General features: G+C 35.7%; 3 protein-coding genes across 3 annotated transcripts; all 3 read left to right on the plus strand.

The window, feature by feature from the left end:
• Window positions 1–350: 350 nt before the first annotated feature.
• On the plus strand, window positions 351–1055 carry LOC141674653 (uncharacterized). Its single transcript, XM_074481362.1, has one exon. It carries the CDS (start codon window positions 351–353, stop codon window positions 1053–1055), a length of 705 nt encoding a protein of 234 aa, XP_074337463.1.
• A 601-nt stretch (window positions 1056–1656) lies between these two features.
• Window positions 1657–3435, plus strand: LOC141672039 (uncharacterized). Its single transcript, XM_074478530.1, has one exon. It carries the CDS (start codon window positions 1837–1839, stop codon window positions 3283–3285), a length of 1449 nt encoding a protein of 482 aa, XP_074334631.1. The 5' UTR covers window positions 1657–1836; the 3' UTR covers window positions 3286–3435.
• A 6896-nt stretch (window positions 3436–10331) lies between these two features.
• Window positions 10332–17426, plus strand: LOC141675057 (aldehyde dehydrogenase family 3 member H1-like). Its single transcript, XM_074481768.1, has 10 exons — window positions 10332–10746; window positions 11458–11526; window positions 11606–11702; window positions 12654–12860; window positions 15535–15650; window positions 15738–15842; window positions 15925–16097; window positions 16186–16276; window positions 16399–16548; window positions 16874–17426. The coding sequence occupies exons 1-10, from the start codon at window positions 10534–10536 to the stop codon at window positions 17105–17107; spliced, it is 1455 nt and encodes a 484-aa protein (XP_074337869.1). The 5' UTR covers window positions 10332–10533; the 3' UTR covers window positions 17108–17426.
• Window positions 17427–17482: the final 56 nt, after the last annotated feature.

A 17482-nucleotide genomic window follows, 5' to 3' on the forward strand; every position in this document is an offset into this window, starting at 1 on the left:
CTCTGGTGTATTTATTGTTTTATATTTTGTTTTTTTTTCCTTACACAACTACGGAAGCTTCAGAATGTTTAGTATCAAAGTCAACTATACAATTCAAATTCAAGTAAACACACTCCTCTCCCTTGTAATCAATCAGCTAGTAGCTTCCGACCTTGTGAAAAATAGCCATAAGATCTTGGTCACACATCTCTCTACCTGATTGGAGATAATAGTCTAAAACCTCTCATTCTTTTAATGAAATCGATCACAATAGATGAGGATTTCACAAAATAAGTGGTAGTATAATTTTACACACTGCAACAGCTCTTAAGCATACACGTCGAGTAAAGTTCCTGCTCACTAGAAGAGATATGAGAGTAAATGAAGTCAACGGAAATGTTCTCGCAGCTCTAGATGTAATAGAGGAAATGCCTGAAGATGTGAAAACTATAAAAAACAAGGAGCTACTCATTTCAATTGGCACTTTGAGAGCTAAAGAAGTTGGGTACACAATTACCGAGCTGGCTATTGAGAGAACTGAGCGCCACAGTTCTTGGAATGCTCAGAGTTCTATGGAATTGTGCTGCAACAAAAGAGCAGAGTTACTGAGGAAAGTGAAAAGGTGGAGCAATTTGAAGAAGAGAGGTAAAAACAAAGGCGACTCATTACTTGTGGCAGCAACTGTATTAGCTTCTATGGCTTATCAAGCGGTAATCAGCCTACCTGGAGGTGTCATCAGTATGGATGTCAATGAAATCAAAGTGGGTACCAAACATAATATCAAAGCAGGGACATCAATTCTAGCTCAACACGATCCAGTTAGGAGTAAACTATTTTGGATATTCTACACTTCGCGGGCTGCAATGTGGACCACAGTTCCGTCAATGGCACTGGCCTATCTGTTGGCAGCTGTAACCCTCACTCCAGATCCAAATATACAAGACAGCACATATGTGACACTTCTGATTGCAGCGTCCAAATGGTATGCTTTGACTATTGCTTCCCTTCTGTTCCTCGTGTATCGTTTCATTATTGCTGCTTCAAGGAAAGCTGAAAATCCAGAAACAGGATTTTAAGGAATACAAGTGTAGGGTTCCCTGCTGAGAACACAAGATTTCAGTAGAATTTAAAAGCAAAATGTGGCCAAGTCAAGTGGATTGTTTAAATTGTTCCTGTTCTTAATGCACAGTACAATATTTATTGATAATTATATGTTTTTTTAAAAATCAAATTCATTAAGATAAAAACCTCCAATTACAGTGTGCGAACATGAAAATGAGTTTTGTTGTAGTACTTAACTCTTGTTAACTTGTGGAGAGGAACAAGGTGCGTTTAAGGAGCTTCTGTGTGTGAAAAGTTCATTACAACTTACCTCCCACTGTTTGGCTACTTTCTTAAACGAGCTTTTCATTCACATAAATGTGAATAAGTAAACGAGAAGTGTGAAATGTCTATGATAGGGTTCGTGAATAAAATGGGAGGCCAAATTGCTTACGATAAGGTTCGTGAATAATTCGAACGAATGAAAAACATTCATAAATTACACAAGTCAACTGATGTGAAAGAACGATGGCCCTAGCTTGATTCTGCACGGAAGCTTCAAAACATTTAACATCAAGTATAGATTAAAGTCTTCAGTAGTTAAGGATTAGGCTATGTATGAGCCATACAATAAGTCAAGTCAAGTCTAGAAGAATGAGTTAACACTGCACCACACCGGTCTCTCCCGAGCACTTGTAATCTTTTAGCAAATAGCTTCCAACCACAGGCATAAACCTCTGTATAACTAGTAAATACGAAAAAAGATAAAGAGGTGCAAGTGAAGTGTATCATCGATCAGACTCAGCTAATTGATTGATGATGGAGAAAATTCACATGATAGAGAAGAAGCTTTATGATGCAACCTTGAAAGGTGATGTGGAGACCTTGGACGCGTTGATGCGAGAAGATGAACTCGTTCTAGCCCGAGTATCAGTCACTTCTTGCTTTAACCAAACCCCCTTGCATCTAGCTGCCATGCTAGGTCACTATGCCTATGCAAAATCACTTGTACGATACAAGCCAAATTTTGCTACTAGGCTTGACTCGCAAGACCGTTCACCTCTTCATTTGGCATCTGCAAACGGTAGTGTAGATATTGTGAGATTGTTGTTACAAGAAGATCCAAGTGTATGTTTAGTTCGAGATGAGGATGGCAGAACCCCCCTGCATCTTGCTATAATGAATGGTCAATACGAGTCTATAAACAAGTTGGTGGAAGCGAAGCCAGAGGTAACTTGCTACACTTTGGATAACGGAGAGACAATACTTCACTCGTGTGTCACATGTAATCGTCTGAGAGCTCTCATTCTTCTGATAGAATCTACTATATTAGATGAGGATTTAATAAATGTGAAAGATGGAAGTGGCAATACAATTTTACACACTGCAACAGCTCTGAAACGAACACAGCAAGTAAAATACCTGCTCACCAGAAGCGAAATGAGAGTAAATGAAGTCAACGTAAATGGCCTCACAGCTCTGGACATAACAGAAGAAATTTTTAAAGATGTTAAAACCGTTGAAATCAAGGAATTGCTTATTTCACATGGTGCTTTAAGAGCCAAAGAATTTTGGAACACATCTCACCAATTGGCTACGGAAGTTACTAATAATGCTCAGACATCAAGAGAACAGCGCTGCAATAGAAGAGTTAAGTTATTAAGGAAAGTGAAGAAGTGGAGCATTTTAAAGAAGAAAGGTGAAAACAAAGGTGACTCATTACTCGTGGCAGCAACTGTCATAGCTGCCATGGCTTATCAAGCATCCATTAGCCCACCTGGAGGTGTCATTGGTAAGGATGCTGGTGAAAGCAAAATAAGTACCGAAAACAGTATAGAACCAGGAACATCAATTCTAGCACATTATGATCCACAAACAAGTAAATTGTTTTGGATGTTTAACACCATATCTTTTATTGCTTCTTTGAGTATAATCTTCTTGTTTGTAAGTGGCATATCTGCTAAAAGAAAAATCTTCATTCGCGTTTTGAGGGCTGCAATGTGGATTATTGTTTCATCAATGGCGCTGGCATATTTAGTAGCAGTTACGACCTTTATTCCAGGTCCAAACAAACACCACAACGGCACATTTGTGACACTATTGATTGCAGCAATCACATGGGATGGACTGATACTTGTTTCCCTCTTATTTCTAACCTATTATTTAATCCGTGCTGCTTCAAAGAAAGTTAAACAATACAGAAAGAGGATTTTAAGGAATAGAAGAGAAGCGGTCCTTACTGAAGGCACAAGAATTATTGTTTGATCATTGAAATTTTGTTGCTTTGAATATCAACTCATTATCATCCTGTAACTGTGTCTGCTTTGTCTATTGTTGTGTATGAACTTCTTGCTGTATAGCCTGCTCTTAATTCTTAAACTTCATTTAATTATTAATATAAATATTTTACGATCAGAGCAAGTACACATAGTTGCTCCTACAAGGCTAACAAAGGGAAGTTGCTAGCGGAAAAGGAGCACCAAAGTTCATTAGGAAGAACAGGTAGTTGTCATTGGTCTTCCTGCTGATGCTCAGAGGGATCACAAGCACTGCAACAGGACTCATGCCATGACAGAGAGTCAAAAACAGAGCACCTCCCATTGTAACAAGACCAGGAACAAGCACAAGAACAAGAAACAACAAATGGAAAGATCTCCGGGACAGATCCAGTTTGCAGTTGAGCCGTAGTTGAGCTTGACTATCTACATTGATTTACTATGTCTATTCATATGAACTTGGGCTAGTCTCTTTGGTTTGTAAAGTTCTCTGAGTTATAACATTGTCTCCATGAACTAGCGCTTTAAGGTTTAAGGATTGCCTCACTTTATAAAATAAAACTAAATTACATATAATAAAGTACACTTAGTTCCTAACATACCTTCATTTATATTTTCTTCAATGATATAAAGGGCCCTAAAAAAAGATCAAATAGGGTTATATCTATTGCATGACTTTGAAGATCAGACAGGGTTGATTGCAGTTCTAAAAGCAGGCGACTAAAAAACAGGATTGTGACATCAATCCGTTGAATCGCCATCAATTCTATTCCAACTTTTCCATTTGACAGAATTGAAGATGAACATCATAGCTGAACAATCAGATGCAAACAAGATTAAACACAGAGAGAGAGATTGTAAAAGTCTTAACTGATTAATCTAAATCTCTTAAACTTGATTACAACACTTGATCACTATTTATACAACTAATGAATAACATGAAAAAGTAACAACTTGTAACAACTTTTCCCGCCACATTCCATTTTACACACTTGCGTTGACTGCCGTTGACCACTCTGTTTGTTCTGTAGCTGAATTAGTAGCTATATCTGTAACATCCCCCCTCAAGTTGGAGGGTTTGAACAGATTGCAAACTCCCAACTTGGAGAGAAAGAGTGATAACTGATGAGAAGACAGAGCCTTAGTATAAATGTCTGCAGGCTGATTAGAAGAGGAAACATGAGCAGTTTGAATAATCCCAAGCTGCAACTTTTCCCGCCTCATGTTCAATGTGTTTTGTTCTCTCATTAAAAACAGAATTAGATGCAATATACAAAGCTGATTTACTATCACAAAATAGAGTAACAGATGTGATATTGTAAAAACCAAAGGTATGGAATAGGCTTAGCAGCCAAACCAACTCACAACATGTGTCAGCCATACAACGATATTCAGCTTCGGCTGACGAGCGAGACACGGTGTGTTGTTTCTTACATTTCCAGGAGATCAAAGAGTCCCCAAATTTAACACAATAGCCTGTTAGAGACTGCCTAGTAGTTTGGCAGCCTCCCCAATCTGAATCACAAAAAGCGGTCAAAACGGGTGGCGAAGTAGCAGACATCATTAGACCTTGACCAGGTGATCCTTTGATGTACCTGATGACTTTATAAGCAGCAGTGAGGTGATCAATCTTGGGTTTAGCAAGGAACTGTGACAACACTTGCACAGAGTAACTAAGATCGGGTCTGGTGACAGTCAAATACAGAAGTCGACCCACAATTCTCCGATACAAGGAACAATCAGAGTCAGATAAAAAGACACTCTTATTATTCTGAAGAGAGTGATGATATTCCATTGGAACTACAGATAGCTTTGCAGCTAGCAAACATGTATCAGCTAAAATGTCCAATGTATACTTTCTCTGATGCAAATATATACCCGCTGAAGACCGGGCCACTTCAACTCCAAGAGAAAACTTTAAATCTCCTAGATCTTTGACCTTGAATTTGGTACTCAAAAATGCAATGTTGCGTTGAATAACTATCTTAGAGCTACCAGTGACAAGAATGTCATCCACATAGACCAAAACGGCCACAAATTCAGCTGAAGTATGAAGTGTAAACAGGCTATTATCCGAATGAGACTGAGTGAAACCAACAGATTTTAAGGCATCAGAAAATTTAGTAAACCAGCATCTGGGTGCCTGCTTAAGTCCATATAATGACTTAACCAGTTTGCAAACCCAATTAGTTGAATCTGTAATCTGATTCAGAGTAGGGATAGAAGACAGTTGAAAGTATCCAGGAGGCACTTTCATATACACAACTTCCTTCAGATCACCATGAAGGAAGGCATTGGTGATGTCCCATTGTGAAATGGACCAACCTTGTGCAACTGCAATAGCAATGAGGAGCCTGACAGTTGTCATTTTTGTCACTGGGGCAAAAGTCTCAAAATAGTCCAGACCATACGTCTAAGTAAAACCTTTTGCAACTAGGCGTGCTTTGTACCTCTCAACAGAGCCATCAGGATTATATTTGACTTTAAAAAGCCACTTGCAGTCAACAATTGGTACTAACTGCCAGGTGTGATTACTTTCTAGGGCATCCAGTTCAAGTTTCATGGCAGCAAGCCACTTAGGATCAATAGAGGCTTGTTTATATGTGTAAGGTGTAGCAACACTAGCAGTAGCACACAAGTACTTGATATGCTTAGGTGTAAAAGCATTATAAGACAAGTAATGTTGAATAGGATATGAACAAGAAGATGTACCTGGATTGTCAGCAGTAGTCCCTGCATTGTGAGTGAGATTGATGGTGGATGTGGGAAGACCTATGAAATCTTGAACTTGGCAGGAACAGTTTTATGTCTGGATGCTTTTGATATGGCAATAGGCAATGATTCAGTGGATATGTTATGTTCAGAAAAGTGAAGAGAATCAGAATAGGGTTCAGATTCAGAAATTATTTCAAGGTGAGATGATTTTGTGTGAACTACATCTGATGCATTAGAAGGAGGAACATGAATATCAGAAGTATCATCAGTCACCACAGAAAGAGGACAATCAGGAAAAATGTGAGATGTGGATGGAGTAGAAGGAACATTGTGTGAGGGAGGAATATCATAATTGTCATTGCTCAAAGCAAAAGGGTAACAATTTTCAATAAAAGTCACATCTCTGAAAATATGAATTCTTTTAGTTTGAAGATCCAAAACTCTATATCCTTTCTTATTGAAAGGATATCCAAGAAAGGCACACTTGATAGTTTTATCAGAAAATTTATCTTTAGGAGAGTAAAGGTCAGAAATGTAGCATAAGCACCCAAATACTTTGAGTTGAGAATAATCTGGTGATTTTTTAAAAAGAATTTCATATGGGGACTTAAACTGCAGGACAAAAGAAGGAAGCATATTGATGAGATGTGTAGCCGTTAAAATACAGTCTCCCCATAGTGATATTGGTAATTGTGCTTGAACTTTTAAAGATCTTGCAACATTTAACAAACGTTGATGTTTTCTCTCTACAACCCCATTTTGTTGTGGGGTGTAAGAGCAAGAAGTCTGATGAATAATTCCTAAAGACAAGAGATGAGAGGATAAATCTTGATTAATAAACTCAGTTCCATTGTCTGTTCTCAGGGTTTTTATGGTTTTGCGAAATTGATTTTGCATATATATGATGAAATTTTTGAGTAAAGAAGGTACTTGAGATTTTTCACTAAACAGAAATACCCAAGTGCATCTGGAACAATCATCTACTAAAGTGAAAAACTGGTTACATTTTCCATGGGTGACATGTTTATATGGTCCCCATACATCACAATGTACTAAATCAAATGTTTCAGCAGAAGCAGAGGTACTAATAGGAAAGCTGACTCTCTTTTGTTTGGAAAAATGACAGACATCACAATGAGTACTGGACAGAGTAGTACTTGTAGGGATACAAGAAATGTGATCAAGTACAGTTCTAGATGGATGACCCAATCTACAATGCCAATGATCAATTTGACTAGAATTACTAATAACAAGATAAACCTGAGACATAGGTAGCAATTTATGTCTGTAAAGCTTGTACTGGTCTTCTTCCAGCTCACTAATCTCTTTCTCCATCTGTAATGCAGGGACCTGCAAGACACATTTAGTGGACACAAATGCAATTTGACAAGCAAGGGATTTGGTTAGTTGAGGAACAGAGAGAAGGTTGCATTGAAACTTAGAAACTACTAACACATTTTGTAAACACAAATAAGGAGTAAGTTGCACAGTTCCAATATGACTGACAACAGAAATATCTCCATTTGGTAAATGTATTTCAGAATTAACAGCTGTAGAGCTGTCAAGAAGAGATAGATCAGGAGTAATGTGGTGTGTAGCCCCAGAGTCAATTATCCAACAGTGATTAGAGGAAGATAAATGTGTATGATTGGCAAAGATAACAGAATTGGTATAGAACTGATGTATACCTGCACATTAATTACTATCACTGTTAATTCAAGGAGCAAGATTTGCAGTAGCAGGGGATGCAGATTGTACCTTAGCTTGCAGCATAGTGATAAGCTGTTGACATTGAGTCTCGGACAGATTTTCAGTTCCTTTGTTAGCAGTTAACACATCTGACACAACCCCTGATTGATTCTTTGTAGATGTAGAGATATTCACTAATTTCTTGATGCCATGATTGGACCTAACTTTGGGTTTTGGTTGTCCGTAAAGTCGATGCCAGTCCGGGTAGCCATGTAAAGCAAAACACTTATCTCTTGTGTGCCCAGCCAGTTTACAGTAATCACATATTACTGAATTTTCAAGTATTTTTTTGTCCTCTTTTCGAGGTCCAGAAAATCTGTTTTTACCAGTAGAGGTACCTTGACCAAATTTCATATTCATAGCAGCATTCTCATGAATTATTGACACATGACTAGCACTTTCTCTTTGATTTTCCTCTTGCAAAAGCATTGCATAAGCATGACTCAATTCATGTAACGGATTCATTAACAATATTTGTCCTCGAATAGAGATGAAATGTTCATTCAGTCCCATAAGAAACTGACTTAATTTCATCAGTTGTTCATATTGAATCAGTTTTTGTGTGTGTTGACAAGTACAAGCAACTGCGGAGCAAATACATCTAGGTATAGGTGCTAGATTATCTAATTCATCCATTAATCCACGAAACTGTGTGAAGTAAGCAGTAATTGATTTAGTTCCTTGTGTTAAAGAGGCTAGTTCTTTTCTCAAATTAAACAAGCGAGGTACATTATTCTGAGCATATCGATGATTGAGATCATCCCAAATCTCCTTCGCAGTAGACATACACATAACGCTCTTACGAATATCAGAAGTAACAGAGTTTAAGATCCATGAAATTACCAGATCATTGTTGCGCATCCACAAGGCCAATTCAGGAGAGTTTGCAGCAGGTTTAGCTTGAGATCCATCAATAAACCCTAGCTTAAACTTTGCAGATAGAGCAATAGAGACTGATCGACTCCAATGATGATAGTTCTGATCTGTAAGTAATTTACTAACGAGTGATAAGCCAGGATGATCTGAAGAAGTAAGGTAATATGGATGATTTATGTCGATTACAGGTATTGCAGCCATGGTGTTTGAGGAATTGATTCCTGATGTTGAAGCAGTTAAAGCGGAAGCATGTGATTGCATTATGTAAGAGATCAATTAGAGATGAAACTCTGATACCATGACAGAATTGAAGATGAACATCATAGCTGAACAATCAGATGCAAACAAGAATAAACACAGAGAGAGAGAGATTGTAAAAGTCTTAATTAATTAATCTAAATCTCTTAAACTTGATTACAACACTTGATTAGTATTTATACAACTAATGAATAACAGGAAAAAGTAACAACTTTTAACAACTTTTCCCGCCACATTCTATTTTACACACTTGAGTTGACTGCCGTTGACCACTCTGTTTGTTCAGTAGCTGAAGTAGTAGCTATATTTGTAACATCATTTCAGACGGTTTTTGCAGATAAATGCTTTACCAGTGAAAAAAATATATAGCAAAAACGGTTCCTATCTATTTCTTGAACTAAAATACTGAAAAAGCCGGAGATGCACTTGAGATTAGCACTAAATTGAGAATACTTAGGCTTGATTGTCTATATAAGTTACAAGCAAGTTTACTTGCAGTACATCACGTTTGCGGTCTGAAGCTGACCAGCAGTCTTTGCATGCGCCTGAGTGATAAAACAGTTTTTACGGCCCCAATATTTGAACACACATGACACAACAATCAACATCTTCCAAAGTATAACTCACGACAAATCTACTTGTGAAAGAGTATAAGATCATGTTGGATTGTTTTAGATAAAATGAATGGTATTAGTATAGGGATTTTAGTAAAAACTTCTCCCTCCGTCCCCTTCACATTACACACATTGCTCACAGAAAACTCATTTTAAGACTCAGGTAAAGTGTTGTTTCAAAAAATATTTTAAAATTTTTGTTTCTAAATAAAATTTAAATTATGAAATTATACATTATATTTACCTTAAGATAATACTTATAATGAGGGAGACAGAATGAGTATTTACCTTAAAATAATACTTATAATGAGGGAGACAAAATGAATATAACTTAACATAAAAAATCAGCTTGAATTTTTATTTTAGTAAAATTTAATCGAACTTTTGCCAATGCTTATGAAAATTTGAAGCTAACCTGTCTTGATCAAGTAAGCTACCACATACTAGTTTGTATTAAATTACCATTGGTATCATTTGGCAAATTTCTTCCGACAGTAGTACATGATGCATGTTAAACAATTAAAATATAGATAGTGAGCTTAGAGAATTGACTTCTTGTGAAAGAAATTAGTAAAACACCATAATTTGGATGACATCTTTTATGTATGTAATACAACTAAAATTCTAAAAACAACTACTTATTTGATTATTTTGTGGACCGGCCTTTCCGTGCAAACTAAAATTCTAAAAACAACTATTTAATTTTTGCTTTAATAACTCACTTTTATTTTATTTTTTTAAATGTAGAAATGAGGTCTCTAAACACCAACAATATTTCCCCTTATAAACAAAATTTTAGAAAATTCTTGGTTTAGTTTTTTTATAAGTATTCTTTATATTCAATCAGTAATCTTTTCAGGAGTTGTCACCAAACTTGACTTTAAAAGTTATTCAAACCTATTTCTTTACTACTTCCATTCCATAACAGCTATATATCTCCTGCTACTTTTATTTTGCTGAAAGATACTTGCTAGAGAACATCATACACAGTAAATGCATATTGCTAGAGGATTTACGGATCGAAAATGACGACGAAGAAGGTATTTGATGGAGAGTCTGCAGAGTTGATGGTGCAGGGTCTGAGAGAGACATTTACTAGCGGTAAAACAAAGAGTTATGAATGGAGAATTTCTCAGCTGACTAAAATTCTGGAATTTACTAGGACTCATGAGAAGGAGATTGTTGATGCTCTTCACTCTGATCTCACTAAACCGGAGTTCGAGTCCTTTATTTATGAGGTCCTATCTCTCTGCTTCAAAATTCATGCTCATGTTATCTAAATATCACTTTAAATGGAGAAACTAATGATCATTTTGTATGGGATATTTGAACGTCTTTTTTAAAAAAAAAACCATTGATATGAAAAAATATATATCTCCAACATAAACATCTGAACAAAAATTTATTGCTGTCATACGTGCTGAGGTTCATACTCTTATTTATGTTTCCTAGCATAAGATGTTTATAGTTCAAAAAATTGGACTTAAAGGTTAACTCTATGGCGGGAACATGTCACTGGAGTGTGCTTTATAGGGACAAAGGGATGTCTAAACTCGAATTACTATTCCAGAATTTATACATCAATAAAGACTTCTGGGATGCAGATGTTTTTAGTGATGATATTCGTTTTTCTTAATAAGTTATACCGGGATAGTAGCAATTGCTTATTTGTTATACCAGAGTCTAGTGAACATTATCTACATGCACCCTTTACTCTGAGACATGTCAATGAGTCTCGCTTAACATAAATAAAAGCTTCATTCTGTAAGATCGTAATAAAAATTCTTAGATCGCCTCATATATTAAACAACACTGTGTGCAAGCTTACAGATTTAGAGTTAATGTGGAACAACCCATCACTACATGCGGCTGCTTCTGGTATAAAAATTTATCTGCAATATCTGATAATATCTGTGATGTCCTAACTGAGGTCTATTATTTTCATGTAGATTTGTGCAATAAAAAGTTCATGTAAATTTGCAATCAAGGAACTAAAACGTTGGATGAAGCCAGAAAGAGTAATCTGTCAGAACTTTTCTTTACTCTAAAAAGTTGTGTTTGCAATACTAATAACAGCAATCTGTTTGTTATTTACAGGTCGGTGCAACATTATTAACTTTTCCATCAACAGCAGGAATTGTGGCAGAACCTTTCGGAGTTGTGTTAATTATATCAACATGGAATTTTCCTTTGCGTATGTTAAAAATCCTCTGCATCTTCAAGTTCCTTTTATTGAATAGTATGCTATAAGGCTAATAATTTATTAAGAAAAATAATGAATTTGATCTGTATATTTGAAACTGGAGATCATGTTGTTGCAATTTATAATTTGCTTAAATTTAATTGGCAAGAAAATGGACTTGATAATAGCACGAGCAAGTACGTTTGCAAGCCTCTTTGAGCCTGTTTCTGAATACCATCCATATTTTTTCATAAAAAAAAACCGAGAAGCCATAATGAACAGTGAGCCAAATGAACCTATTGGTTAGGTCCATACCCTTGTATGTGAACGAGTGTAGGCATTCAAAAATGCAATGTACAATTGTAAAGGTGCGGAAGATCTTCTTTAGGACAGGAGACATCACTACAATTCTTTTCATGGCCCTCCCAGCCTGATGTCAATACTGCGGTTTTACCACCTACACCAGTATATAATCACTCTAACCTGTAATGAGCATTGGTTCCACACCAGTTGTGTAAGGGGCGGAGTCTTGATTAATAAGCAGTTAACCTCATTATAGTGAGCTCTTTAGGGAGATGCCCAAAAACAAATCCATGTGTGCTTGACCCAAAGGGGACAATAGCTAGGAAGAGCTAAGCTGGTTTCCCTCAATTAATATGGGCTTAAAATTAAAATCCATGCCATATTCTTGATCCAGATTTTCTCTTTCCTGCTTGGTTTCAGAGTATTTATGTTTTGTCAGTGTCCACAAGTGTTACCCTTTTCCTAGATAATGTACATCTGTTGTAATAGAAAGTTGCAGATATTTGTGTTATTGCAGATCTCGTTTGTCAGTCTAGTAAAATTTGAACAAAGATCTCTATCATGCAAAGGAGTTATATTATACATGTAGTATTATGCATACTAAATATCATTTCTGGCTGTAACCTTTCTCCCACTTCTAAAATATGGCCCTACTTGCAGTGCTTTGTGTTGATCCAGTCATTGGAGCAATTGCAGCAGGAAATACCGTTGTTTTAAAACCATCAGAAATAGCACCAGCAATGTCTGCATTACTTGCAAAATATGTAGGGGAATATATGGATGGCTCAGCTGTAAAAGTTGTTGAGGGTGGTATTCCTGAAACAACTGCTCTCCTGGAGCAGAAATGGGACAAGATACTCTATACAGGTTTTTCAAGTATTTCGATCATTTTACCTTTTCGCCTGTGAAATTAGACAATCTTAGGGAAAAGTACAATGATAAAATAAAACATTAATATTTTTGAAACTAGTTAGCCAAAACAATATCTGAAATGTATGAGGCATTAGGTACCAGATAAATTCAAAACCATTGAAAAACAATACCTACCGGCTCCCAAGTCTCTAGACCCCCCAATCAACAATCTTAAGAACTCTACGGTATACTTAAGAACAACAAAAAAAGTGAAATTGAGCTGAGTCAAGTTTTGCAGCTTTGTGATGAACTGAACTTATTTTTTATGAGTTGTTTTTATGTTGCATTTCCTAGAGATTTGAAATATTGACATTGGTATTATACCTAATCTTTTAATTGTGCATTTTATCGTACAGTAACTTTTAAGATTCCTTCATTTTACGACCACTGACAATAATCCCATTAAATGTCAGACTGAACCTAAATATTCCAAGGGGTATTGAGGGAACGAACGTTTTAGAAACATGCTTTGTTTGAATTTTGTTTAAACATTATTTGTCAAAACTCACTTATAAATTATATCAATCTCCTTTGGAATAAATCTTCTTCCAATATCAACCATATTAGTTTGCAGTATCTGATAGATATATATAATGTGCCCGTTTGCGAACTTATAACTTAAAATGCATAATAAGTATATAAAAATTTATAAGTTATATAAATGTTTGAATAATTTATTTATAAGTCAGATTTTTTTTTCCTTCGATGAACTAAAATAAATATTTTTTCAATATAATTCTCTTAATTCGTGAATTTTAAATTTAAATAACATTTACAAATATAAATTTTAAAATAAAAACTAATAAAAAAGTGAAAAATCAAAATAAGTTGACAAAAGTAAATCGGTGCTAACATTCAATTTATCACCTTATGGGTCCGTTTGGTATTGCTCTGCACACAGAAAACTGTTAGAAAGGTGTTTGGTAAATTATAAAAGCTATTGTCAGGAAAAGCGTTTTTGGTCTAAAAGCTGTTGTTAGCAAAAACATGTCCCCTCATGCTTTTAGAAAAAATGTTTTCAGTTTTTGCAGGAATTAGCTATCAATTTCACTATCAAACCTTCTCAAAAATATTATTTTTATATATTATATCTCAAAATATGCATAAATTCAAAAAAAAATATTGTTAGTTTTCAACGGCACTTCCAAATAGAGCCTATAAGTTCTAAATTCAACTTATAAGTTGGATCCACAAACACTCGTCGATCGATAAGTATTTACAGACTTATAAGCCCATAAGCTGCTTATTTTGGAGCAGCCAAACGGGATTTATGTCATTGAGAGTGATAAACATATATTATGGACACAATGCTTCTACTGGCTACACTACCATGGGGGCAGAATGAAAGTTTAATTTTGGAAATCAATCAGGCAAAGATCTTGCTAAACATAAATCAGTAGCTCACTAGCTCTGCCACTAAATCCCTTCCAAACTAATATGGACTGAATGAAACACTTGGCATATTTTTGGCGTTTTCAGATATACTTCCATTACAATTCAACTGCATTGGCAGATATATATTCCAAAAATCAGAAGTGTCATCGATGATAATCAATTTCATGCCTATGATGCATCATCTATAGACTGGGTTCAATACGGGATCCCCAAAATCTTTTTTGGAAAGCTTTCACCGTTAGTGTTCAGAAAATCTCTTCCAGGTCTTTTTCATTTGCAGCCTCTGAAACTGACCGGTGAAATTCATGCACTTAAATTTTTAATTGCTGGTAGTCCATGCCAAACAACTTGCATGATCTCTCTATTGAATTCGGTGGTAATTGTTGGGAATATTTAACTATATGTGTAACAATGGGATAGTTATATAATCAGGAATTAATAAGAACACCCAAGCAACCGTGTAACGAAACAAATCAGGAAAGCAAAACAAGATATAATGATAGACTGAATTGACAAAAGAGATAGTTCTAACATAATTTTTAACAAATTCTTGAAGAACAATCAAGAGCTGAGTCTGACCCTCGAGAAGACTATACTTTTATTGAAGAAATTATTATCTCAGTTACACTGTGTTGGGTTGCATCAATATGCTTTCAGGGTAGAAAAAACACAGAGCAATGCGTCCACAGTCACGTAACCACATAATGCTCAACATCGACTTGTACCTCATTTCGCGATTTCGTCCAGAAAACCTATGCAAAAACTCTGTATGTATGTAGGAGAGCAGTCAACGTTTTTCACAATTATGTGTTCAAATGTATCTCACTTCTTTTTCTGAAACGTTAATCTTGTACTATATAACAACAGACATGTCATTAATTAAAATAAATATTCTGACTTAAATTATATTTAATAGAATATTTATAAAATTAGTAAGGTAACCTCTCTCTACAATATTAGTATCAATGCGTAGTAAACCCACACAACTCATTTAAAACTACTAACTTCACCTCAATATCTATATGAATTATACTAAGAAAATGACTCAGGTTCAAACATGAAAGTTTAAATTCTTGTACGAAGGAACATCCTCTAACAATTAATTTCTGGTAATTCCATCAAGAAATCATCTAGAATGTCACTTAAACTTACCATTTTCTAACAGTAATAACTAAGTTCCCCTTGTCCCCTCAAATAGTTTGCGATTATGTTTAAAACCACTGTCCTTTTGCAGGAAACTCAAGAGTTGGACGTATTGTAATGTCTGCTGCAGCAATGCATTTAACGCCTGTAGTCTTGGAGCTTGGAGGAAAATGCCCAGTTATTGTTGATTCAGACATTAATTTGAAGGTAAAAAAGTTTCTGCCTTTTTAAATGGTCCGCTACTACTGGCTTTTGCTTTCATTATAAAACAAGTTTCTTCTTTTTTTTTATCAGGTTGCTGTTAGTCGGATTATAGTAGGAAAGTGGGGATGCAACAATGGACAAGCCTGCATAGCTCCAGATTACATTATAACAACGAAAGATTTTGCTCCCAAACTGGTAATAAGTCTGGTGTTCAGACATTGACAAAGTTGAAGGTGGTAAACTGTCTATAATTATACATCTGTGTCATCTTTGCTAGGTTGATAGTCTGAAACTTCATTTAAATAAGTTCTATGGGGTAGAGCCACTGAAATCGAATGATATATCTCGTATTGTGAATTCTGATCATTTTAATCGCTTGATAAAACTATTGGACGATGATAAGGTCTCTCATAAAATCGTTCATGGAGGCCAAAGTGACATAAAGAACCTGTGAGTTTGAACAAACATTTGTGTTTCATCTCTTATGACTTTATTATTTTGAAACAATTGCAAAATATTATTCTCCTTATTGTGGCAGAAAAATTGTTCCAACTATATTGCTAGATGTCCCAGACGACTCTTTGATTATGAGTGAAGAGATATTCGGTCCTTTACTTGCTATTCTGACGGTAAAGAGGCCTAATACATCATCTGACTCTCTTTAGTGCTTACTTGCATATTAAAAGATGTTTCTCCTTCCTTTTTATCTAAATACTATATACTAAGCATGGCTCATTGCTGAAATGGCAAGGTTGACCATCTGGAAGATAGCTTTGATATTATTAACTCAAGACCAAAGCCACTGGCAGCGTATTTATTTACCAATAACAAGAAGTTAAAGGGGAAGTTTGTGAGTGAAGTCTCTGCCGGGGGTATGCTGATCAATGATATTTCTTTACACGTAAGTACATCTTCTTAGTTCTCGCCAAGTAACTAGTTGAGATCAACACAAATCCCGGATTCTACTGGTATGTGAATGCATTAAGTTTCTAATTCTCAGATGGATTCAGAGTTTAGCATAAGAAAACTTGGATGTCAACCTGATACTCATTATTGACTCTATTCGAAAGGAGTTATGAGTTAGAGCCACTGATAACATGCTACCAGAATTATCAATTGACGTAGATATATCATATTCCAGCCATATATTTCTGTGTGTTTAAAATTCACACATACATGCCTTTCACATACCATGTTACTAAAGATTGTTGTAAAACTTGTGTCAGCTTTCGGTTCCTACTTTACCTTTTGGAGGAGTTGGAGAGAGTGGCATGGGTGCATACCATGGTAAATTTTCATTTGATACTTTTAGTCACAAAAAGGCAGTTTTATACCGAAGTTTTCTTGGAGATGCACCTCAAAGATACCCACCATATACATCCCGGAAGTTGGCATTTCTAAAGGCAGTTTTGAAGGGCAATTTCACTGACATTTTCCGCGCTGTATTTTACTGGCCATAGGCTGCAAATGGTATTGTGGCCCCTGGTTGTCGAGACTTTTTGTGTCCCCTTGGGTTGAACATCTTTTCATCTATATATCTCTGTTTCATGTGTGTAATTGAAACAATGTATCTTCATATTCTGTCTCTCAGGAATCTACCTTATCGCCATTTTCTGTTAAAAAAAACCTTGTTCCGTGGTGGGAGTGTAATTTTTTTTCAAGTTCCTCATTCTGGTTCACCCGCCCTCCGTGGATATCCTCAGTTTTTTTTTCAACTTGGAAGTATCCCAACTTGTTCTTTACATCATTGAGCAGAAATTATAAAACTGTTTAAAACTCTGCTATAATGCAATGAACCAAATCTGAATTTCTTCTTAATTTAGCATTCCTCTAGA

The sequence above is a fragment of the Apium graveolens genome, chromosome 7, assembly GCF_009905375.1.
Source record: "Apium graveolens cultivar Ventura chromosome 7, ASM990537v1, whole genome shotgun sequence".
NCBI classification, from domain to species: Eukaryota; Viridiplantae; Streptophyta; class Magnoliopsida; order Apiales; family Apiaceae; genus Apium; species Apium graveolens.

Excerpts from the sequence above, each read along its gene's own strand:
- LOC141674653 (XM_074481362.1), top strand. The coding sequence starts at position 351 with ATGAGAGTAAATGAAGTCAACGGAAATGTTCTCGCAGCTCTAGATGTA.
- LOC141672039 (XM_074478530.1), top strand. The coding sequence starts at position 1,837 with ATGATGGAGAAAATTCACATGATAGAGAAGAAGCTTTATGATGCAACC.
- LOC141675057 (XM_074481768.1), top strand. The coding sequence starts at position 10,534 with ATGACGACGAAGAAGGTATTTGATGGAGAGTCTGCAGAGTTGATGGTG. Across the intron at positions 10,747-11,457 it reads TCGAGTCCTTTATTTATGAG|ATTTGTGCAATAAAAAGTTC; the intron begins GTCCTATCTCTC and ends ATTTTCATGTAG. Across the intron at positions 11,703-12,653 it reads AACATGGAATTTTCCTTTGC|TGCTTTGTGTTGATCCAGTC; the intron begins GTATGTTAAAAA and ends CCCTACTTGCAG.